Source organism: Periophthalmus magnuspinnatus, chromosome 14 (assembly GCF_009829125.3).
Source record: "Periophthalmus magnuspinnatus isolate fPerMag1 chromosome 14, fPerMag1.2.pri, whole genome shotgun sequence".
NCBI lineage: Eukaryota > Metazoa > Chordata > Actinopteri > Gobiiformes > Gobiidae > Periophthalmus > Periophthalmus magnuspinnatus.
Genome location: NC_047139.1, coordinates 28,609,640 through 28,634,803, shown reverse-complemented (window position 1 = coordinate 28,634,803; position 25,164 = coordinate 28,609,640). Strand labels below are relative to the sequence as shown.

At 38.8% G+C, this 25,164-nt stretch overlaps 3 protein-coding genes across 3 annotated transcripts; all 3 read right to left on the bottom strand.

Moving 5' to 3' along the window:
• Nucleotides 1–676: 676 nt before the first annotated feature.
• Nucleotides 677–2,250, bottom strand: LOC117381468 (lipocalin-like). The gene is made up of 6 exons (XM_033978444.2): nucleotides 2,007–2,250; nucleotides 1,468–1,604; nucleotides 1,326–1,399; nucleotides 1,129–1,242; nucleotides 954–1,055; nucleotides 677–847 (listed from the first exon to the last, which is right to left on the bottom strand). Exons 1-6 carry the CDS (start codon nucleotides 2,097–2,099, stop codon nucleotides 828–830), a joined length of 540 nt encoding a protein of 179 aa, XP_033834335.1. The 5' UTR covers nucleotides 2,100–2,250; the 3' UTR covers nucleotides 677–827.
• A 1,606-nt stretch (nucleotides 2,251–3,856) lies between these two features.
• LOC117380994 (palmitoyltransferase ZDHHC23-A-like) lies at nucleotides 3,857–7,076 on the bottom strand. Its single transcript, XM_033977827.2, has 5 exons — nucleotides 7,009–7,076; nucleotides 5,994–6,111; nucleotides 4,780–5,367; nucleotides 4,387–4,554; nucleotides 3,857–4,314 (listed from the first exon to the last, which is right to left on the bottom strand). The coding sequence occupies exons 2-5, from the start codon at nucleotides 6,101–6,103 to the stop codon at nucleotides 4,047–4,049; spliced, it is 1,134 nt and encodes a 377-aa protein (XP_033833718.1). The 5' UTR covers nucleotides 6,104–6,111; nucleotides 7,009–7,076; the 3' UTR covers nucleotides 3,857–4,046.
• A 4,243-nt stretch (nucleotides 7,077–11,319) lies between these two features.
• Nucleotides 11,320–15,684, bottom strand: wasf3a (WASP family member 3a). Its single transcript, XM_033978450.2, has 8 exons — nucleotides 15,522–15,684; nucleotides 14,632–14,766; nucleotides 14,289–14,442; nucleotides 14,094–14,211; nucleotides 13,839–14,023; nucleotides 12,908–13,129; nucleotides 11,638–11,909; nucleotides 11,320–11,488 (listed from the first exon to the last, which is right to left on the bottom strand). Exons 1-8 carry the CDS (start codon nucleotides 15,652–15,654, stop codon nucleotides 11,331–11,333), a joined length of 1,377 nt encoding a protein of 458 aa, XP_033834341.1. The 5' UTR covers nucleotides 15,655–15,684; the 3' UTR covers nucleotides 11,320–11,330.
• Between the last annotated feature and the right edge of the window lie 9,480 nt (nucleotides 15,685–25,164).

The following is a 25,164-nucleotide window of genomic DNA, read 5'->3' as shown; positions in this document are numbered from 1 at the left end:
ACTGCACCAGCCCCTCACCTACAACCAGCAATGCAGATGAGTAACTCCCAGATGGAACTGGGCACAGATCCCAGGTAAGGTCAGAGTCTTAACCACAACTTAAAATCACAAGCAATAGCAAGCAAGAAGCAATAATGAGTTCTCTTAGCTGTGTGTTTGAGGAACTTTGTCAGAAATGTTGGTTGAAACATGCAATGTAGGTTGGGAAAAGGTAAAGCTGTGTTACTGCAAAAAATAAAATTGCCTTATTACGTTTATTACCCCCGCATCTGACCTTTGTTCAGGCTCACCTGTCTTCTCTAGTCTTCTTCTGTCGGACAATCTTCTGGACAATCTAATTATTAATGACATCTTCAAAATGGCATAATAAAGCCATTGCAGTTAAAGTTAACTGAATATTAAATTTTATTTTGCCTGGTGAAAATGCTGTGTATTTACAAAATAAAATAATAAAACGAGCGCAATAAACAATAAAACATGCTATCCTAAAACTGACAACACAAAATACAGAGTCAAATATTAAAAAGGATAAAACCGGAGGTGCTGATGGTGTGATTGGTGATGAAGCCAGTTGTGTCATAGCTGAGGAGATGGGGCTAACTAATTATGCTGTTAAAACACAAAACTAGAATATCTAAAAAACACAGATTAAAATCACACTAATACAGGCTCTATAATGTTGCATCATTTTATTTCTATGATACAAACTTCTGCTGTTCTAGAGGGTATATTGGCATCACAAAAGTGAATATTTTAACCAATTATAGCCATTTACTAACTATGAATTCGCACAAAGGCTTGTTGTTCTTGTGGGGTTGTTAAGGCAATTATTCAGAAGGACAGTCACCTATGAGAAAGAAATGAAGATTATTTCTGCATCACTTTATTCAAAATCTTAAAACTAAAAGTTAGATTGGAACTGAAATAAAATTGGAAAATAAATTGTGTACTACCATTCTTGGGCAAGATGACCATATTTTCTGGCAGGACCCCATTCTCCAAGGCAAACTGCCTGAACTTCTCCTGTATCTCTGAGCTAAGCTCTGGTGAACGACCTATAAAAATAAATAAATATTAATATATGAAGGTTTTGCTCAAATATGACAAAAAAAACTAACAGATTTTTACTGTAAGCTTTGATGACAGCATCTGAAGTATCTCCAATGGTCTTGACTGTGTAAATCAGTGCATACTCATCATACTTAACATCCACTATGCGCATGTCATTCACACTGCCTTGGCCTGACAAAAAGAACGTATTTTGTATAAAACTGTATCCAGGCATCTTTTTAAAATACATCTAAATATTATGCAGTGGCACTCACCGACATAAGTGAATTTTCCAGGGACATCTGTCTTCTTGGCCAAGTTGTGCAATCTGAAGCAAGTGCCATCAGGGCTGTGCATACAGTTTGAGCCTGATTAATGAACTGTATTAAATTACCTCTATTGTACAACATTACTTACTTGAGACTTTCAAAGGGCATGTCGAGGTTCCCGTCCATTGGTGTGAAAGTTGATGTGCCTGTTCCCATGGTTTGCTTATGTATGATGAACCACTGAGCATTAGTTGCGAATCCAGTCAGGTACCATTTTCCTGACATCTAAAGAGTATGATATCTTCAATCAGACACTTTTATTGGTGTAAACACATACATGCAATTTCAACTTTGATAATCTTAAGGCTGATCATAAATTCATTTTGGCCAGTTTACAATGTAATGACCCATAATGTAAATGAGCCATGCCTCATTATTGTTTTTCTGGTTGTTTTGTTTTTTTTGAGTGAAGAGCAAAAATATATATAAACATCAAAGTTGTATCTAATGGCATTCATTTTTGCAGTTATGTTATTGGGCCATAGCAAGTTCACACTACAGGTTTAACGATATTTGATATCAAACTGTGGACTTAAACTAGAGTTAAAAAGACTTCATGACAATGTGGAAAACAACCAGTCAACTATTAAAATGTATATAATGCCTCACACTTTAATAATTTCTCACCCCCTCAATGTTGAAGTCTGGTTGTGGCAGGATGTCCGCAGATGCCCAGACGAAGCAGAGAGTTAGTCCCAGGGCTGTGGTGAGGAAGGTCATATTGACAAGTTTTGTCTTTCTGAGAGAGGGCAGCTCAAATGAAGTTTAAGGCTCTGCAGAGCACCTCTTTATACAGCAGAGAGAGATCCACCCCTCCCTCCTTCCAGCATAAACAGGCATGCCCACTCAGCATGGAGCTGGAATCTGTCCATGCATGACAGTCATGAGTAGAACAAACGGCGGGGTACTGTCCCACAAGACACAAAGCACTCAGTCATAATGAGTGACAAGTCTCATTTTGGTGTATAGTTTAATAGTAGTTTAGTAGTTTTAGTTCCCTACTTTTAATGGCTCTACGTTTTACTGGCGTGTCCAACAGTTTAATGCTTTAATGGAGCCCCCGAGTTTGAATATTATGCCCAGTGTCAGCAAAAGGTGCCAGGCATATACATTTGCTAGCTCAGTCAGGAAGCTTATTGTATGTTAGTAAAGTTTGACAGTGCCAAGATTTCCCTCGCTAAACTGAGTAATTAGACTAGTGAAGGTGTATGAACCATAGGGGACAAGCTTATAATGAAAAGATGAGGGAGCTTCATGGATTTCAATGTGCAGACAGAGTGGGGAGGGCCAGGGGTTTGTGCTCTGGGGGGAGATAGACCAAAATGTGCAAAATATTCCTTCATAAAAAAAAAAGTTCAAATTTACAGAGCCATTATAGACTCCTAAAATAATAATACTCAAGATTTATGGCGCTCATGCTCTAAATATATTTGTTCTGTTTACCTCTTGTGGACAACAAAAATGCAGTTTGATTCCAGAGCTTTCAGTGACTCCAACAAGTCCTCCTGTCAGCAGTTCTGACATGACACTCAATGTGCATAATGTAATTGAACCTAACAAGGAGGGCCAAGTACAGATCCCTTTTCAGATTTAAGCTTCAGTACAAAAATAGTTGATTATCCCACAGATACCTAAATGTATCCTCTTGGTTAAAAGAAAATAAATCACTACTAGAGCTATAACATCCTTTGGCCTAAATACCATGCCAGTTAAAACAAGTACAGCAAATGCCCCTAAAACATGCATATTTTCTAAAAGTTATGTTTGCAGAAATCACATATCTCCCCTATATGCCAAATAGTGCCATAGGAGTGAAGAGTTTTAGATGCACTCAGTGTCAGATTTGAAAGATCAAGAAGATGACACAGATGAAACGGAAACGTGACACAAAGGACCAGGTCGTAATCTTGATTGTGTGGCAGTGGAAATGCCTGAAAACCACAACAATTGTCCAATACATGGTGAGGCTTTAAGTGTCTGAAGACATTCTGTAGATTCTGTAACTTTAAGCCAAAACATAGACTAAAATAAAAGCATGTTTTTAATTTGAGATTTTTTTATTTATTTTTTTCACTGAAAAACAAAAAACAAACTTTCTGTGAATGGGCTTGCACCTCCACAAACCTGACTCTAATTTGGTGTATGGAAATGTTTTTCCTTTGCTATAATATTCTACAGTATGGTAATCTTATTTATCTCCACAGTGAACGTTCTGAAGTATGGTTTTAACTTTTTATTTCTATGGAGTCATGCATGCAGGGACGCACCACCTTCAGGAAAGTTGCGGTGTTCATTTTTAACCAATAAAATATAATGAAGCCCAGTCACTGTGAACCCAAATTTGTTTAAACATAGACGTTATTTGTCACAGTTATTGTTATTAAGGCTGCAGCCTATACACACGGCAATATATTTGTAATGATATCATGAATATCAACTTGGAAATAAATGGAATTGAGTATAATGTTTGGGGAAAAAATATTGTATTGCAGTTTAATACATGAAACAATTGTGTGCGTGCACAAGAAGTATGAAATTATTAAAATTATGCAAAATTACATTATGAACATTGGATACCAGTGTTTGTTATAACCACTATTCATGTTATGTCTTTTGAGCTGCTCATTATTTTGTGTTGTCATGCTTTTCAGATGATGCATTTGTAAACTAGACCAAGTCTGTTTGAGTGGACTGAGAGGAGCCATGTGTCATGGTGAGAAACTCGAGCCAGTTGTGAGTGAATCCGTGTGAATGTTCTCCAGTGACCAGTATCAGTCCACACAGACGCCAGTGCCCTGTGCCTCTCCTCAGGGCCAACTGGGCCTCGCGCTCTGTCACATTGAAACTGATGTTCAGCAGCTGCACCACCATCAGGTAAAAAAGGCCAGCTGTGATGATTCCACTGTACCACACACAGGTGAAGCACAGAGCTGTACTGTTTACACAAACACATCCATCTGATAGAATCAACAGTATGACATCACAGGAAGTGATTCAACAGTGTTACCTGAATTGTGCGTAGACTCCTGGACAGTAGAAGGCAGCAGTCAGCACATAGTGCCCTGGACAGATGCTGTGCAGCACCAGGCTCATGCCATACACTGAGGTCACCAGAAACAGGCCCAGGGTCATCAGGAAACTGCGGTGGTTGGCTTGTCCCACACAGCTGTTTATCCTGCAGCATCTCATCGTGTTAGACAAAAGAAAACATTTAATACATACAATAATACAATACATTTTTTTATTTATCAATATTGCAGTTCCTTTGTCACCCACATCAGTATCATCCTATAAAATATTTCTAATATTGCACTGACATGAAAGGCACTTTTGAGGACTTGTTCAAAAATAGCCCCAAGTAACATCAGCTGAATAAGTGAAGCTCTTGCATATGACCCACCAGATGCAGTGATGATCCAGGCGTAGGACACAGGCCCCACAGGTTCGACAGTGCCCTGCTCGTGGAGGTCTCATTATTTTGCACACAGGACACTGGACCCACTGGCCTATATTGGACTTTTTTGTTGTCTTTACATCTCCATTAACCTCTATCCTTTCATGTTTGTCATGTTTGTGTGTGTCATACAAATCTGGGGTGACAAATCCTGGGCCCCTTTTGGTGTTGATGAGGGAGACGATGGTCAGGATCATGCCAGTGGTGACTGTGCAGAGCTGAATGTGACTGACATCCCCCCGAGGCAGAATCTCTGTGATGAACAGGTAATACATGTAGGCCAGAGAGTATAGTGCCAACGTGAGGAAGAAGAGGGTGCGCCTCTTCTTTTGGTGAGTTGCGTAATAGTACCAGAGCACAAGGATGGGCAGAATGGTCAGGACAGTCACACCCAAAAGAAAGTGTAGAGCTGCAATTCGTAGGAGGAGAGGCAGCAGCACCAGAGCCGGGATCATAGAGATCTCCAAGTTCTCTGTAATGGCTTGCAAAACTGGTGACTGGAAACCACATTTGAGGTGTCTGCTCTTCAGCCAGCTGTACAGGGTAACAGAAAAAAGCCTCTGATCAGGTCCATTGGAAATTATAAGAAAATGCAGTGTCTTATATCTTATATATATTGACTTACTTTTTAAATGGTAATGCCTGACTCTTTTATATCATCTATTGTAGGTTATGAAGGCCCTAATACTGTGAGATGTTGAGTGTGCATACACTTTGACTTTGTAGTAAGAAAATATAGTCTACCTATTATTTCTTATGACCTGCAAAAGTAAGCTACAGCTCATATACGTAACAATATGTTTATCATGCAAAAATATCATTATCTACTAAAGAACAAAGACATTTTTTAATCCAGCATAGCCCAACCTATTTTGAAGTATAGCTAATGTAACTGGAAAAAGGAAACTTATTATAGGCTACATTAATTCTTTCAACACAAATAGTGGTTTTCTGTTTTAACACTTTTTAATTTTGCATTTATTTTCAATACTTTCACCCTGATTTTATTTGTGTTGAACCTATAGGTAGAACTAACTTTTTGTAGCAGCATGTTTAGCAGTTGTAACATGTCACATATTTGTCCAGCAGATGTCGCTCATGTTCTGTTTTACATCCTCACATGATTTCAACATATTACAAAGCATTTTCTAGTGTGTCACCTGTTAAAAGCCTCGTCCAAGTCTTCACAGTCGCAGCACTGGGAGACATCACATTCACAACAGCACATCGGGTCGTCGGGCTCCGGGGGCTTCAGCTTCTCCCACTTCATCCTGGTTACTGCTGTTGAGAATTAAAGTGGCACTATGTAACTTTTCTGGTGGAGTGTCAACCCTCTGCTGGTCCCCATGTTATTGCTTGGATGTTCCACTATATGGCATTAAGAAGACAAGTAAGTGTCATATCTGCAGTAAAAGCAGGCCTGCTCACAGTAAGAACACACATTTTTCCAGGTATGCTTAAGAAATAAAAACACCTGTAACAAAATAAAAGCAAGATTTAATGCCATACTGTCGAACATTTCACACAAAGCACAAACATCACCACAGAGATAAGCATGTTGTGGACCATCAATCAGAAACGTTACAAGCAGCTTTGAATATTGGATCACAAAAGAATAAGCTGCCTTTTGGTACTGCTGCTGAGGCACAAGAGTCAGTCTAATTCTGCTGGTAATTACATTTATGCTGCAGACCAGTTTAGTTATGTGTTGGCTTGCACCTGGTTTAACCTTACTTCTCAAAACTCTGAAAGTCTTTAAGAAATCTTCAGGTAAAATGCATTGATCATCTACCTAAACAACCAAGAAGGATCTATGCACTTACAGCACTCACAGGAGTTCCTGTAGGCTGGCTAACCACAACCCCCACTTAAACAAACTCTTTAACTCTTTCCTGTCCTGTTATTCTGTAAAGACAGTCTCACACAAATACCCATTGCAGACCTATAAGTTCAGTGTGACATATCCGGGATCTTTTCTTGTACCATCCCCTAGTGTTTCTGAGCTAATTTGTTAAAACAAGAGCACTTTGTCCGTAGGGACCCTCTATGTGGGACATGCAGAAAATCCTCATCACTTTATGAATCTTTTATAAAAAATAATATATATATATACAAATATCAACGTTATCAAATTAGAATGAATTATCTGAACTGTACCATATTATGTTAACTTACTTTGGGCTCTCGCTGAAGATTCTTCAATTAATTAACCAAATTTCTTCAAAAATATCCTTGCGTTGATCCCACTGTCTCTGCGTAGTCAGTACTTTTCATCTCTTCTCAGGAGTAGTCTTCTTAAATTCCTCTTGACTAGTAGTTTTGTAGACCGCCAGTAGTACATCTGCAGAATCACTTTTTTAAAACTATCTTGCTCAAGTTACATTCAATTCTCCACAAGTCGCTCTCAGGCATACCATGGCTGCTTTTGCTTTAGACCTCTAATTCTGTCATTTGCTTTGATAAATATAGGCACAAGTTCAACTGTTGGAATGAGGTGGTCCGTAGTGTCCTTGTTGCGGCTGGTCAGCTGTCAGGGTGTATATTGAGGTACTGGAGAGCCACAGGAGCAGTTCTGATAATCCAGGCATTGAGTTGGGCTCATATCAGAAACATGACAGGCACTCGGAGGAGGAGGAGAGTGAGTGATGAGCCACAGAGCAGCCCCACCCTCCGGCATCACATTTCTTCTAAACAGAAACTTGACCCTACAACTCTCTTCACTTAGAAAAGTCTAGATGGTCATCAGGTGTGCAGTACATTAACTCAAGTACATTTTTCTTGAGTAAGTTTTAAATTATATGGTAACATACTAAGTTAGTGTGTACTTGTGTAATAATGTAGGTTATTATATATATATATATATATATATATATATATATATATATATATATATATACACACACACACACACACATTTATTTATTCTTATTTTTTCACAGTATATGCGTTTGTGGACCGCCACTGTGCAGGAATTTGGCTTTTCTGAGATAAACCTTTTCCTAAATTCAACTTGGAAAATGTATAATGTAGAAATGCTTGAACGTTAACGTCTGAAAAGCTTTTGTTCTGAACGAAGAAAAGTTCATATCTGCTTTTTTTATTTTAATGTTATCCAACTAGCCTAAAATTTGATGTGATATTTATTTACATGCTAACTGAAGGATGACGATGAGGAGACAGGTGCATTAGCCATTGAATCCTTTTAGCCTATAGCTGGATGGACACTGAATCAATGTGGAGAAAGCAGGCTGCTTGAGCGCCTGTGGGTTATACGTCCATTAGTCTTGATGGAGGCCGGAACTCGAGATACCAGCTCTAATCTATTTTAGAGAAGAAATAATGCTGAGAGTAGTAAGACAACAGACTGACAAGCATAACACAGAAGATTGTGCATCAGCAAATTCAATAAAGATGCAATTCTGACCAAACGCAGAAACAAGTGTGGCGTTTTCACGGGAATTTGGCTTGCTGTGAATTTTAGGCCAACATTGCTTTATAAATATATATTTCTATAATCTAGCTTTTTAAAAATGTAAGTTCACGTTCTTCAGCAATGTTTTTTTGGAGCAAGAGCAAGTGATAATAATTTGATTGCAGTAGGATGGTTTGAGTGACCCAGTAACCTCCATGAATCACTGTTGAAGAGGACTGCAGGGGTTAGGCAGCTCTGAAAAGTTTGAAAACACATTTGTCACAAATTGGGTTCCCCAAAGACATTATAATTTGTACAAGTGCATGTAATAGTGGAATCTTTAATAATTCCACTTTTAATTTGCCTTCAGTGAGATTGTTGATGAACTTTCACACAGTCACACACAAACCGACAACCTCACTTCCATTAGTCTGCCCTAGGGCAGCTGTGGCTACAGTGGCAGCTTACTACCACCAAGTATGGCTGGAATGGAAAGTGACAAAGTGTCTTTGAACATTTGGAAAAGCAAACGCTGTGCATATTAATACCAATGCATGCATATATATGCATATATATATATATATATATATATATATATACACACACACACATACACATACTTTCACAAACATCAGGGATGGCTGCCATGCACACAACTGCATAGTGGAAGTGCTATTTCAGTATCTCTGCAGGAACTATTAAAGCTTCATTACAATTTTTTTATAGCACGTCTCACGGGACCAGTCTGTGAGCAGAGGGTGAACGGCGGGCAGCTTCTCTGCAATAGGCCGCACTTGCCGCACATGCTTTATTTTTATGAACCACTCTCATAAAAACACTCATTTCCAAGAGGTGCCAGGTATGTGACTGTGCCTCTGCTTATTAAAGACTTCTCATAGACCATAGTACATATCACCCCCAGTGACATGGCTGCCAACCTAAACACAATGAAATTTGTGATAAAAGTTGATAAAAAAAAAAACCAAAATACCAGAGCTCTCCCCTTACAGGGGAACTGGAAATAAGCACACTTGTTTGCTCACAGGTAAATTGCCTTGTAATGTCACTGCTAGTTCCTCTTGGGATCTAGATGCTTTGAGTAATGTCATTGAATACCATCGAAAATGGAGCCCATAATTCATTGCAGTCACTGTAACTACTGTTGAATACATATATAGTCTAAAGAATACTTTCTAACCACATTCTAACCATCTTGTATCTGGGACCTTTGAAAAAAGGTTCATACCTGGTACAAACACACCATGGTCCTCATCCTGGATTTCTTAAATATAGATTTGTCTATTTTTAAATCCTAGTAAGAAATGTTTTTATACAAAAAACTTGGCATCCTAATCCTACAGGGGGCATAACAAAAATGTAGAACATGAGAAAAGAGTGATCCAGATTACGTGCAAGGTGCACTATGTAACAACTTTTCTGGTGGAGGGACAACCATCTGGTTGTCTCCAGGGAAATGTTATTGCTTTGCTTTCTAATCCACACTATAAACGTTTCTTTTTCCATCTGTGGAGAGCCCACTCAAAATAAAAATGCATGTTTTTCAAGGTATTAGCAAGTATATGTAATTTAAAGTGCAATAGATAAGTTAGGCCTAATTGTTTAATACTATACTAAGGAATATTCCAGCCAGTAAAGCAGTCATATCTCACGAGAGACTGCAGCAGGCCCGACGCTACAAAAGCTAGAGTGCACAGCGTTTATGGTCAATACACCTTTAACATCATTTGTTGTTTCAAAACATTGTTTTCATTATTGTTATTCTGTAGACTACTTAAAAAGTAGTACTTAAAAGTAGTTTACAGAATAACATCCTACCACAATTCAGTGAAATTTGAATAGCAAATTGTTTGCAATTTAAATTTGTGTGTGCACCTATATCCATGGTGTGCACGTACAGTCGGGTCAGGTGACTTGTGGGCCTAAGCAAATAATCTAAACCATCCCCTTTTAATCTGTGTCTTAAAAATGTTAAATCAAATTAACTTTTAACACATTTAGACTACAAACATTTGGTCATGGGGGGGCCTGGTGCCATTGTAACTCAAGTATCTGCTGCATGTGCTTGAACCTGGAGCCAAAGATCGCCCTTTTTGTGCAGTGACAAGTTGCCGCTTTCTTGTTTTGCTCCAGCCAAATATTATCTGCCAGTGAGTCATATACCAGAAAGGATACTGAACAATTAATTTGTCTTTATTAACAGAGGCAGTTGGACATTTCTTAATTTATTAATTTATTCCTTCTGCTCAACAATTTGTTAAAAGGGAACTATCGAGTTTATGGACAAGTAAAGCAGAAGGAGAAAGCTGTAACCGACTTATCTTCAGCCCAATCAACTATTCTGGGAAGAATCAGGATCAGTTTGTGCTCCAGACCCACAAATGTAAAAAAAAAAAAAAAAAAAAAAAACTAAAATTCACAAAAATATGACTAATAGAAATTGCGTCTAGGCTGTTTACTTAATTAAATCCCTGAATCTCATTGTAGTGTGAGATGCTTCAGCCTTGACATGGTTTCTGAACCATGAAACTATATTGGAGGTCATTTTAGTCAGGTGACAAAACAGGCCTGTCCGATAAGGGATTTAATGGAACTAACCCAACACAGCATAACACATTTTTACACAGAACGTGTATTCTTACAGCAGTTTAAAAATAAGCCAAGGAAATGACAGAGAGGGACAATTGTTTGGAGGAAAATTAAGTTTAGAGTTAGGGGTCTATGACACAATACAACAATTTAATGATAAATCATCACATCACAATTAATTTAATTTCATTTATGACAAATATTAACATCTTGAATAGCATAAATACAAGAATATACACTGGCCTATTTCACATGCTTATCCAGTATTTGAATAAATGCTAATGTAATGTGATTGTGATGTATTACATTTTTAGACAGTAGGCCTATTCATTGCACACCTATTTAGTTAAGATGTCACATTAAACATTTTATGCAGAGGGAGTGGGTTGTGCATCAAAGCCTCCACTAGATGGAGTCAGAGCTGGGGCTTCAGACTGTCAGGCAGCGCTTGTCCTTGTCCTGAGATGGTCTCAAAGTTTCAGTCTGACCACTCGTTTTCCTCCAGTTCAGAGTCATCTTCAGAGTCGCTGTACTCCACTGCAATCCGACGGGACAAGATTGTGGCCACGTCATTACCCACCGGCTCCCATTTGTTTTGCTGTTCTTGCTGCTCTTGGACCTTTTTCAACTGTATACCTATTGAGATACAGAATGATGCACGATAATTAACTTAATTTGACCTAACTTCATTTTTTAAGATGAACAGTTAAAAAATGTGTTGCACTGTAGACCAGGATTCAATGTTATTACTTATTTTTTAACTTAAGTATGTGTTTTTGGCTCACCCATTCGAATCGCAGATAACAGATCACTTCTGGTATCCCTCACAGGCGGAGCGTCACCTTGCCCACTGTGGCTGTAGTTCCGTGGATGTGGGGCTGCAGTGGGGGGAGGGAGTGGTGGTGGCGGGGGTCCTGGAGGTGGAGGTACAGGTGGGAGTGCATATCCAGGTCCTACATGTAGAACTCCATTATGGGGTGGAGACAGAGCAGCAGGAGGGCACCCAAATGCTGTCTGTGTCGATGGAATTTGTGCACCCGCAAGAGGAAGGATAGAGCTGAGCAGACAAAAAAAGATGCTTTAAATTAATTCAAATACAAAAATGAAAACTGAAATATCCACTTGTCTAATATGAGTTTTCTATTAGAGGCAGCATCAAAGGCACAGTAGACAGAAAAATTAGACATTGGAGGAATAAAGGTGCGGTTTCAGGTTTTCTTCTAGCCATTACAAGTAGTTTAAGAGCTTATCCGTAACCAAACTTGTTCAAATCGCATTTTACAGCTTATTTTATTTATTTATTTAAAACAAGGACTGTGTGCATAAAACTTTAATCTCAAGAGAAAAGATGTCCTGTGCCAGATTTAGCTACAAGGTACTTTCCATCTCCAGTGCTTGGACAGGTACATTAGAGCCTATTTACATAAAAGTACATCTAACAACGTTTCATCAATAACAATGTCTTCTTAAAATATCCACCACCCATTAACATTTAAAACAGTGAAAATGCATTAGTTCTCATAAATACAAAGCTTGAAATTCATCATTATCTTTTAAAAATACTCCAAATCCAATTCATTGTCATCAATATCCTCTATAATGCAATTCATCCGTATTATTATCCTCTAACATTACCATCAAGAAAATATCGTGAGTCTAGATTTGTGCGATACATAAACAGCATAATCAGTCAGAATGTTTAAACGTTCAAATCGGACTAATGCTGACACGCATGCCCACTCAGAAGACATTGTTTGTTTGTTTTTTGTATATGTATTTACACAAAAATAAACTATATAAACAACTACTTGGTGGTATAGGAAACTTAAGTGCCTGAATGAAACCTTTGCAGACACAGAGAAAACATAAAAAACTACACACAGAAGTCTCAAAGCCCTCCGGAAATCAGACATTTCTTGTTGTGAGGCATGAGTACTAACCACAATATGCCATCATGCTGCCTAAAAGTTCTTTTGTCCTCACCCACAAACCAATAATAAAATAATATGTGTGATCCGTTTGTTTTTTTTTGCCTGTACACTTTTGTGCTCTTACTTGTACTCAGCAGGTGGACGTGTTGCTCCATTCATTTGTTCTGTGAAGCCTGGCTCGACAGTGGAGTAGGTTCCTCTCTTGTAGTTGACATCAATGCTGTGGTATTCATGCTCTACAGGTGATGAAGGGTGTGCGTTCCCTGGCATGAAATCGGTAGACTTGGCAAAGTTACAAGCTGTATGGACAGGCACTGGTGGGATGGGGTACTGTGGAAGATCAAGTCTGAAAGAACAAATACAAACAGGGAACAACATGTCAGAATGTAAGCAATACTGAATCCTTTGGCAAGACATAAGAGTGGACCACTGTGCTCAATAGAAAAGGGGCAAAAGGGGAATTTTTGTAATAAACCTGTCATCTTGATAGTGGACAAAATCAGTCGCTCAGGATATATTTAACTTCTTTCATATACTTCATCACATAACCTTTGAAGCACCATATTTTGGTTTCTTGTCCCTATTTTTCTCTACATTTGACTTTCAATGCCCACAGAACAATCCAGAAGCAGTGAGCATATATGGTGGAATACAGGACACTATTCAGATCCAGTTCTTGGACAAAGATCATGGTTAGTAGTTGCTGGAAGTCTAGCCTTTTGCTGCCAGCTTATCTACATGGAGATTTATTTCTTGGTCTTGAATGTTTGCAGCTGTCGGTGTTTTACCGTTAAAAATGTCCCAAAAAGCGTGCATTAGTACAAAGAGTGTTCTTCCCTCTCCACAGATCTGACCTTTACCTGACACCAAGTAGGTGGTAGACACTACACCACACATGTTACATAGTACACCTTTAAAATATACATGTAACATTTTTTTGTTGTCTAATGCAATTCAGTGTTTCTCTTTCCAACTTCCCATATTTCTTCCATCATTTAAGAAAGATATGTTATGTGAAATAAAATAATAAACACTACGTTTCTCCAAACACAAACCTGCCATCTGGAGAAAGGGACCCCTCAGATGATGCCCCTCGACGTAGAGTTTGTGGATGGCGGTGATCGGGCCGCAGCTCTTTATCAAATGCCATCATGTTCCACTCCTGTCTGCGGTTACGAGCCTTTCTTACTTTTTTCACCTCACGCTGAATTGTGTTACTGTCCACACAACGCTTTTGTTCCTGTAAAAGTACAAAGTTAGCATTCTTTCAAACTGTTTTGCTCATTTTATATATGTGTGTGTGAACCAACCCTTTGCCTTCTCCTTTCCTTCCTCTTGTCCTCAGTATCCTGCAGCATTTTCTCTTTCCACAAGTCAAAAAAGTACGATGGATCTGAGTAAAACTTCATTGCGTCTGTTGAGTCTTCTCTGTTTTTGAACACAGTATGATACAGTTTGTAAATGGTTGTGTGACCTGATTTATAAGACAATCCAGTTGAACGTACCTGTAGGCGGTCAGTGCACTCAGGGGAGGGGCTTTGTCACTGGTGTTGTACATGTCACTCACAGAGGTGGGAGTGCTACCTTTGGATAAAACCTGCTGGTCCTGAACAGTGGAGCTTTTGAATGCTTTCCTCATATTAATGTCCTGAAGAGAGACTGAAGACCGAAAACAAAAGTTAGAAATTTGAAATGTACCCAGCTATGACATGCAGGGATGGTCACCCTGTGCCCAAGTCACCCAGGCTGTGTCTCCAATGGGGTAAGGGGTAATCTGAGCTAACCTACTTACAAAGTGATAAGTAGGTGCCCAGATAAACATGTACTAATAAAACACAAGTCCCTTACCCTCTTCAATACTGGAATCCAGTTGAGTGACTTTGATGGCCAAGCGATCAATACGGTCCTGTAGAGAGTTTGCACGCCCATAAAATGTATTGGCCTCATTGAAGAGTTCCCCAAACACATTTTCAGCCTGTTTGCCTTCAGGAAAAAGATGAAGGAGACAAAAAGTGCAAGTGAGTGTAGTATTAACTGGGCCGTGGCTCAGTGATCAGAGCGCTCAACCACCAATAGTGAATAATGCAGTTGTAAAGTGACACTATACAAGACTATTGCATCATATTTATTATCTATATTGTGTAATTAATTAAATAATTCTATAAATGATTTGTGCTTAACCACAAAGCCACAAATATTAACCACAAATCAAAAATGTCACAGATGAACCCATTTTCCAGTTCTTTCTCATGTTGGTGGTACAGAGCTTCACGTTAAGCTCTAGGCTCCTGTAACTTCACTAAATCCCGTCCACACTAATCCCTATGTATGGGGCAGATGTCCAGTGTGTATCAGCATCCAAAAATAGTATTCTCACTACACTTCACTCTGACTTTGATCAAATGTCCAATAATATTTTTACTGCAATAATCATATGACTCCCTCTTACTCGTGTAGTTGCTATATATACACATATATAGCTATAATTTTAGATTATGTTTGTCCACTAAGACAAACCCACCATGTTTCATTATTATTACTTTGTACATTTGTATATCATAATTTTACATACACTTTTGAGCATAGTGTTCTTTCTCTATTCTAATCCTAGTCCAGATGCCAACATCTAGTGTCTAATGAGTGTCCCAGGTAGGTAAATTGCTGAAGGAAGGGCATTAGATTTAAAATATATGCTGCATAATAAATGTATTGATGAATGCTGCATAGAGTGGTCTTACTGAGACTGCTGAGCTGCCGGATGATGGCAGACAGTGTATTATTGGTGACACACTCCAGCTCATTGCCGATCCCATCTGGTACAGTGCCGTGGCACAAGTGTCGAGGGGCGATGTTTCTCTTCACGAAAGGCATGAGTCCTCCTCACACCCCACATCTGCAGCCCCAAACAACAAGCTGCAAATTACAAGCAACACATTAACATCTAGTTATGAGAAACATGAATGAATCCAATGTGCCAGCTGCATTAAACATCACAATAAAAGCTCCTTTTCCTGAATGTTACCATTTAGCACTGTCCTTCAAAACGGTTCTCGTTCTGTATTAATTTGGCATTTTGTCCAGAGCCCATTTGGGAAATCACTGGACAAAACCATTTAACAGATTGATACAGTGTTACTACTGTGTTGTAAACAAGAACATAAAAAAATAAAAAACAAAACAAAAACAAACACAACTGGTCTCAAAGCATTTACAGGTGTGAGAGTGTTAGGGATTTAAATATTAGAGTTTGGATACAGTATTTATTACTTTTTTATGCAGAAGGCAGATTTCACAATAGATATTTCACAATATTATGTTTTGCCAGAAACTCTATTTTTATCATGTAACTACTTTAATTGAAAAAATGAAATAAAACCCTGATTATATTTATTATTTATTTATTATTTGTCATTGACTTTGCTTACATCCTCATTTCTATGACATCCTGCAGGAGGTGAACATGTTCCCATGATGCATTGCGCGCTAATCCAACGGTTGTTGGTTACTTAATCAACGAGCGTGACTCCACTCTGTTGTGTCCATAGTAAAACATCATTTCAGACGAATCTGACTGTAGGTTTCTGTATAATCACACAGTTGCTGTGTGAGTTGACCTTACCTGTCATTACGCACAGTGGCGCAGGTTAAAGTGCTGTCCTGCCCTGGCGCGGCGCGGTTACAGGTCCATCTCCAGGTAATTTCCTCACAGTAGTGACAGTTGTATTATCCAATCTGGTTCTTTTAAACTGGCCTACAGAGAATGTCACTCGGCCTTCTGTAGACGTGTGCCGAACACTAGCCTCTGTATCCTTTGAAAACAATCTCTCCTCCACCGCTTGAGCCTTGGGGGATTTGAGCAGATTTACGTCTGTCCAATCACACGCGTAATGCCAGCCTCGTGCCATCCTCGGCTGTATTTTGGTTGTGACCTATCTGTGTTAGCCCTCATTTTTGGACCACGAGCATCCTTCTATGAATTTCATTTGAAAAGGCTGTTTTGCTCTGTGCAGCTCTGGAGTCTGGGACATGAACCATTCTTTGACAAGACTCATTAGACGTGTCTTCAGAGTTGTTGTCTAAGTTAATAATTAATGCAATTTAAACATGCCTTAACCTTTACAGATAAATAGAGGCAATTTTACCTGTAAAAATGCTATATTATTATATTATACATCACTATTTTTGTCAGAAAGTAAATATTACACCAATCAATAGAGTACAGAGGCATCCAAGTATTGATTTTCTAATAGGCTCACCATAGACTTGCACATGTCAGTGTGGTCACATGTTCTTATTAACCTACATAGAGAACTAATAGGTTCTTTTATCATGCAAGGATAGTCAATTTGAAAAAGGTAAGATTTTTTGGATTACTAAAACAGTTTCCATAGAAAGAGTCTACCTGCCAACATATTAATCTTTACTTCATTGATGACTGGGTGATATGGCAAAAAAAAAAAATCAACTGATCTGGTCATGTGATGATGTGCTATTTTGATCAGATTGTCTTATCTTGAGTCAGCAGTTCTCTGTTTAGTGCGTCTTTATGGTTAAACCCAGACAACCACACATCCTCCTATTGCTCAGCTTCTGTCATCCTCTGAGTGAGTGACAGGTGCATTTAACCAATCACAGTGAAGTGTGAACTCTCATAAACAGCAGGTTGCTTGAGTTGCTTCTTAATGGCAATACAGAGTTACTAACGACATGGATTAAAAAAAGGTACATCTTTTGCAGTGTTTGTTAATGAAGACAATCCCATCAGGATGTTCTTTTGGCTGTTATGGAAATACACTATTTCCCTGTGGGCTCCTCTCTTTTTTAGACAGTACCATAATCTCTTGGCTGCCTCATAAGTATTAACCCCAATACTGTACTTACCTCCCCATTATCGCCATCATTGACCTCGCTGTTTCACCAAATATGGCCAACCGCTAGCTTATACCCACTTACAGCACAGCCAGCAAAACACTAACAGCCCTACCATCCATTATGCTCGGTCTCTCAGATATTTGTCCTTGTATTATGGCTTTCTAGTGTCACTCCATAATATAGACCACTGCCAATGCTGGGCCTGTTATTACTCACTGATAGTGTTCCTGCCTCATAAATGCTGAGCTGTGTCATGGGCCTTTTGTTTTTTATGTAAGGTTGTAAAAAAAAGCTTGCTATTACAATAAATGTACAGTATTATTGTACTTGTTTTGCATAAAATGACAACAAGTACCAATACCAACATGCATTAAAACATTTTTGTTTTACCATTTAGACACGCAGACAGAAAACACAGAGTGACCAATGTGAACACGCCATCACCACAACTCCAGGTAATGTGCAGTAGACCTTTAAGCATTATTATTAAGTACTCAGATAATGGTTATGCCAATATGTTACACTGAAGTATAATATTATTAGGCGGTTTGATGAATTTTACCTACTGGACTTTACACTTTATACAACTTTCTAAACCATGTTAAGTTCCTATTAGTATTCTTAAGGCTGTTTCAGAACTTAATATTGCTATAATGTAGTCATTGGATGATTGTGCGGAATTTATCAGATATTTTGACTCTTGTATTCCAATATGGGTTTTAGGAACAACTATCTGAAATATGTATAATATCTTTCAGAAATTAAAATCTGATATTCATTTTATGCATATTACAACTCTGTTTTAACACAATCAGAAACAATGCATTGGAATAAAATCTACACTAAACAGTTAACAATTGAGTATTAAGTATTAACCAACCGTTTTACTTGGGTCTTCTTGACAATGGGTCTATACAAAGCCCTGAACCTTAAACTTTCCCATAGCAGCGGCAGCACATCACACGTCAGGCCGTATCAAAAGCTCCACAGTTCCTGAGGAGCGCCTTTTGAGGGGGTGACTCTTAGAATGCCTCGGCTTGTTTGTCTCATGGTATAAGTGGTGCACATAGCCATGGAAAGATCATTAAATCACTGTTTTACCACTTGGCTTAATCCCTGCAACAAAAGGGAAGATACAAAAAAGAAGAAAATGGGGAGAATAAAACAGTGTGTGAGCTTAAGCAGAAAGTTGATGGATGTAAACTGACGGCTCTCTTTCCCAGCGTCACTAAGGGGAGTAAAGTATCACTGCTCCATGTCCCAGTACAGAGAGGGTCCGGACTGCTCCTGGTACTGCTGCTGTGGCCACAGGAGCTAGTGTCTTCTGATGCGGCCATCTGCCGGATTACCCAGCAGGATATATTTTTATAGAGAGCATCCTATTCAGATCCAGCCTGCAAAGGTTTACAGGAAGGTTGCACTCGGGTGCAGATACAATGGTGGATGAAGTAAGACTTATCTTTCTTACACCACCACCCAGGTCCCCTCCCATCTTCTCGTTGTTTAGCCGACTAATAGCAGCAACTTAAAAGGAGCTTTCTTATCATGGCATGAAAGAGGATCTCATGCGATGCCACTGTCTGCTGCCTATTGTTTTTGAAGCCCCATTGACAATAGAGTGGTGCCCAGCATTAAAAACACTAATACGTGCCAAGTGCAATTGTTTCTCCTAATAGGCATCAGCAGACCAACTTCTCTGAGTTACCATACAGGTGAACTCATTCCTGGGAAAATGTGTTTTCTTTCCCAGCCTCGTAGGCGCGATGGCGTCCCCCTTTTTCCTTGGCCTAACGGGATTAGTCGTGCCAGTGCTACCCCGGCTGTCACGGTACTGTCTACTTCCCATCTCTCTTCTGGGCCTCTAATGTGATTAACCCGTTCCCTGTGGTCCAAATGGTTCTGGAGGCTGAAGGAGGGGGTCTTCAGGGCCATAGGGGGGCACCTCCTTGGCATGTTCCTCCTCAGACCGAACTTCACCATCACTGGTACCTTTGTCAAGTAGGAAGGACCAAGGTCGAAGGTCTGTGAGTCTACCTAGATGTGTACAAATGCCTAAAGAGGAGTTGACTACTTTCTGAAGTCTGACAAGAGTATTCATAAAAAACAGGAAACTTTCTCAGGGGCGTTCTATAAATCTTTACCTTTAAAGCCAAAGCTGTAGCAGATGAGAACTTTTTTGCTAACTTAAAGTCTCTCAACGTCTTTTTAATTTCACCATAATGATATTAGTGAGTTTGCAATTAACATGTTCTTCTGAGGGCAATCTGCGAAGGCTTATTTGTATGTATATCTTTCATGTCCATATGCAGTACTGAATATTTACTGCTAGCTTAAGTGGAGGCCATAATAATTACATACACACATCATCTTGTCAAACGTCAGTGTTGTGGGGCTTTGCCTGTTTAACACATGTCACGCTTGTTTTGGACTCATCTGTCTCCAGTCCTCTCTGGGGCATCTGTTGCATGCAGAGGACCACATGGCCTTTGCCACCGCACAGAGGGAGCAGCCCAACCACAGGCCCACATACAAAACCCCTTATAACCCGAGAAAGACTTCTTTAGTGGTGTAGTGATACAGTGCACTGGTACTACAGCAATAGGCATGATAATGAGGGGGATTCTTTGCATTCATTTAGCCCATACAGTAACCTCTGGGATTAACATAGTGTCAAGACAGTGCCAATTAAAATCCTATAGAGCTCTGTGCTCACTTGTTAGAACATGCCCTTTTTAACACCCAAGACAGTACATGTCTTAAACAAAAATATAGGCAAACAATAGTAGTTTTGTGAAATAAATGCATAGTATGCACTTAATATTGAGCATCAGGACTATATTACTTAGTTATACAAAGAACTTAAAACAATCTCAGTTGTTAAACTGTTTATGTAACATGTACAAAATAGTTTCACATGTTCACACACAAACTGCAGTGTCCATTGATGAGTTTGCTTGGTTCCCCACTGTGCGAAAGACAGAAAAATGACAGGTCTTATACAACAGCATCATCTCTCATGCTGGGATCCAGAGCTTTTCACGTGAGCACACAGCCTCGGTCGGGCGACACCATGGAGAATTAGCAGTCTTAATTAAGATTTTTTACCACTCTGCATGTGCTGTCCTTATGTGAGACAACAGGCTTGAACCGGGCGGGGCATGGTGCATCTTTAAACAGCTGCCACCATTCTAACAAACTCCACTTAACAAGAGCATTCACATGTTAACCTGTGATCATATTGATCTACCTTTCCAATATTAACATTATATTCACCGTTGTTGAATATATCACTAGAGTAAACTATACTTTGTTATGTATAGTGTTAAGTTTTGTACGTTGGTAAACAAGCAATGGGCGAACAATCCTACATTGTAATGGAAAGACAATATGATGCATGGGGGGTGACGGCTCTTGTGAGCAGATTTGGTGGGTTTCCAATCCTGATATCCCACTCTGCACCATGAAATGGAAGGTGACACTTATTGTATTAGTGAGGGCTAATGAGTGTCTAAAAGCCTGTGTGACTGTAGGCGCCAAGGAATCTCATCGTGTGTTGGGTGGTAAGAAGAAAGGAGCACATCTCTGAGAGCAGACAAGGCTCAAAAGTGCAACGGCTGCTGTTCTCAGAGGCACGTGAGGGCTTCAGCGCACACAACACTAATAGAGTTGTAAAAAGCCAAAAATTACCTTTAAATATGAAGACATGAATAGTAGTTATTTTTTATTCATTTTGGTGTAAACAAAATATTATAAGATTTTACACAGTTTGAGTTAGATAAAATGCTTTTTCATGTACACCTCATTTTAAACATGAGAATTATGTTTATTTTTGTATAACTTAGATTTTAGACTAGCATGTTAATCTGTGTGGCAGCACATTAATCTTTTATAAACTGATCACAAGAGAAGCTAAAGCTAATTAGTATATTGGTTGAAAAGTCTTACAGGATTAGAGGCCTCACTTTCCAGTTTTCACCACTAGGTGGATGTCTGCTCATGTAACATGAGCTTGACTGTCTGCTTATAGACTTGTTGCTGTCTGATATATTGTAATAATACTGAATTACTTTTAGGCAACTAAAACATGTTAACAAAGCGTAGGCTGCTAACATTTTTGCTAGCTTGCTCAAATTGGCTTTGCAACAGACTCTTGTATTTCATAGAGCAGTAAGTGGTACGGCATTCATATTTTAATTTTCCCCTGTGTCAAACTTAACTTCTTCTTTATTATGTTATATCTGGTAAGAACCTGTTAAAATTAGCCCATCAAATCTTCACACTTTGTTCACAAATTGTTATGTTGTTAATTGTTGCAAGAAGTGTTGGGTCATGAAAAATATCCTCAGAGACTAAAATTCTTGTCATTATTCGCAGCTTATCGATCAGTCTAATTTATTGCAGATCACAAATGCAGCCCATTTCCGCTGGCTGATCCAACGGGAGGCTGTCGGCTGCTGGCTCATGGTCCACTGGAGATGTGATACTTGAGGGAGCGGAGAGCTGCGGTCTACAGGTCAGTCCTGGTGCACTCATCTGTAGCTAACTCAGGTTGACACAGTTTGACCTCCGCCAGTATCCCTCTCCTCGGGTCTTTGTCGTCACCTTCTCTCCAGGGAATTGCATTAATAAAAACTGTGTGGAGTCTATTAATTTGCTGGTCTTCCAAGCTCTCATTTCTCAACATTTGCTTTTCTATTATTCCGCCAAACTCCCCATCCATTCACTTTTAGTCCTTTGTAGGCATTTACTGAGACTAAAGCCCTGACAGAATAGTCCTCTGGGCCAAGCCTTCAAAGACCCTTTTAGAAGCTTGAATGAAGTGGCTATTGTCTTCAGATTAACTTGTTTGTCCAAACATTTACAAACTGTTTGTATGGTTATAAAAATGTATTGACTGTAATGACATCTGGCACAATCCTAGCCTCATTCAAAACTCAAATACTCCATAAAGTGATGTTTAGCTGTACTCAAAGATACCCTCGATTCCATTGGTCTATAGAAATAATGATGAAAAGATTTTACAGTCAGATGCACCACAAAAGGTAAATATGTTTAAAGCTGTGGTGTCAAAGAGAGGCTAATCTGTGCTTTCTTCTTTGGCTTTAACCTTCGCTTGGGGTTCTGATGTTTTAGTCAAGCGCCGTCACCTGCCTGTCGTTCGCAAGCTTTTCCAACTCTGATTTTGGAAAGGAAACTATGATGGCAATGATGGTCCTGCTTGTTATTAAATAAAACAAATACTATTAAGTTGATCTAGTATTTCCCATTCATTCTAGGTCTGGTATGGGACCAGATCCAAATAAGTGTAATTAAAATAATTACATCTCATATAGTTTGTGTGGATTTAGTGTCACTTGCCTATATCTGATCATTAAGCTATTTTTTTTGCCCATTGTAGTTACATTTAAATGATGTTATAATGGGCAACAAAGTGTGATTCTGTAATGACAATATAGTCCAGGTCCTTGTTAGACTATGGGATAGGGCTATTGGAATGAAATCAAAATTTTGAATTGACGCAATTATCAAGTTCATATTTCAGTCGCCTGTCAGATTTTATGCCTCATGGACGCCTCATGGACATGTTATATGCACTCTGAACTGAATTCTGATTTTAAAACAAGCAATGTAATCACAATTGCAATGCTCGTCAGTTACATTAATATTTACTAAACACTCAAAATTCTGCATTTAAAAAAACCCAAAAACCTACAGTGTTATCTGTAATTTTACTTTTAGTGCCTGAAAAAGGACAGCAATAAAGAATATGCAAAAATAGCCTACTGCGTATTTTATTGCAACGCTCATTTAGATTTGTGTTACCACCAAAGTACTTTTAACAAGATCCTCTAATAATTGCTGTTGTAAAAATTAAACAAAATTGGAGGAGTTCGTTTTGCTGCATCATAACACAATACTTAACACTAAACATTATCCAGACAACATATAGTCGATAGTAGACCACTGGGAAATTTTGCCAGTTTCCCAGTGGTCTACTATTGAGGCCTGCCCATTTAAATTCTTTTAGGAATGCTGGACAAAAACACAGACTATTTGGACGTAGCAGGTGGATGATTGTGCCTGGTTGACTGATTGGATATAAAAAGATGCCCAAAAGAGTATTCATGATGAGAAAAGGCCATTTCCTAATTAGGATTTGAACTGTGTTTGCTTGAGCTGGATCCTCCACAGACCAGTGTCTTTTCAGCAGAATCGTCCCTCGTGTGGTGTTTATGTTCGGAGGGTGAATGGGTGTGGACCCCGGAGCTCCTGTGGGGTCCGATGGTCCTGCTGTACACAGGCTGCAGGGTAATGATGAGACTGTGACCCTGCTCCCATTCAGCGCTTTAACAATCTAAAGCATGAATACTGCTTAACCAACACACACAGAAAGAACATATTTAGAAGTAACTATATGAGGCACTAATGGTTAATAACATATTTAAAGGCTTGTGTCTAAGATATCGCTGTTCCATCTTTACTATTAATCTTGAATTATTATTATTAATTACTCAGTACTCTCACTGTGATCTCTTTTAGGGTGAAGATACAGAATATGGAAATGTTGATACTATCAATATGATTGTTTTGGATTCATGCAAAATGAGAGTATCAATATTGTATGTTAAACTTTTAAGACACTGCAAAAAAATTTGAAATCAAAAGAAGCAGCTACTTGCAGTGTAATCGTCTACACAAAATGTAATGGGATATAAGGTGATTTTTTGGAATTTTGAGGTTAAAGGTGCACTATGTAGTAACCTTTGTCCTAGATGGTCCACCTTTTTGTTTCCAGATGTTATTGTTTTGCCTGAAATGTTCCACAGTATCACATTAAACTTGTCCATCTCCATAGAGACAAGCAGCAAATGCCACCAGGCTGAGTTACAGGTCAAATATGTGGAGAGCAAACCTGCTCACAGTAAGAATGTGCCTTTTTCCGTATATTTTTAGCAATAAAACATCTGTAATTGAAGATGTGCAAGGCAAGCTGTACAAGTTTAATGCCATGCTGTGGAACATTTTACAGAGATAAACAGGTGGCAGACCTCTCCCCACCAGAAAAGTTATATAGAGCACGTTTAAACTGGATTGATCATTATTTTGGAGTTCATTTATTTTTCTTTATCTTCAACCAATTCAGTCACTGCACATTTTAACACTTCTGGTTACAAAATATCTGTTGTTAAAAGGATAATTTAATCTAGAAACTTATTCTAGAAAATCTATATTATTTTGTTATTAGGACATTTTCATTCGATTGCCCTAATTTACTTGTGACATATAATATCAAGTCCTTTTTGCTTTTCTCTTATCTGGAAATAGACAACAGACGACTGGAATTCAAGGGAAGAGAGATGGATGGAAAGGGAAAAGTCAGTCCCACTCTGGTATGTGTTTTCCACTCATTCAAAATAACGCACATAAGAACTCAAACAGGCAAACTAAATACAAATGAGTGTTGATATTTCTTATTGGAAGACTTTAGTTTTCCTCTTTTGCCTTCCC

Bases quoted from the DNA above. Each gene is read 5' to 3' on its own strand.
- wasf3a (XM_033978450.2), bottom strand. From the start codon at position 15,654: ATGCCTTTCGTGAAGAGAAACATCGCCCCTCGACACTTGTGCCACGGC. The intron at 14,443-14,631 runs GTAAGGGACTTG...TTCGGTCTTCAG, and splicing joins GGATTCCAGTATTGAAGAGG to TCTCTCTTCAGGACATTAAT. The intron at 14,212-14,288 runs GTACGTTCAACT...GTTCAAAAACAG, and splicing joins AGTGCACTGACCGCCTACAG to AGAAGACTCAACAGACGCAA.
- LOC117381468 (XM_033978444.2), bottom strand. From the start codon at position 2,099: ATGACCTTCCTCACCACAGCCCTGGGACTAACTCTCTGCTTCGTCTGG. The intron at 1,605-2,006 runs GTGAGAAATTAT...CATACTCTTTAG, and splicing joins CAGACTTCAACATTGAGGGG to ATGTCAGGAAAATGGTACCT. The intron at 1,400-1,467 runs GTAAGTAATGTT...CTGTATGCACAG, and splicing joins ATGCCCTTTGAAAGTCTCAA to CCCTGATGGCACTTGCTTCA.
- LOC117380994 (XM_033977827.2), bottom strand. From the start codon at position 6,103: ATGAAGTGGGAGAAGCTGAAGCCCCCGGAGCCCGACGACCCGATGTGC. The intron at 5,368-5,993 runs GTGACACACTAG...TACCCTGTACAG, and splicing joins TTGGACGAGGCTTTTAACAG to CTGGCTGAAGAGCAGACACC. The intron at 4,555-4,779 runs GTGGGTCATATG...GAGATGCTGCAG, and splicing joins CTGGATCATCACTGCATCTG to GATAAACAGCTGTGTGGGAC.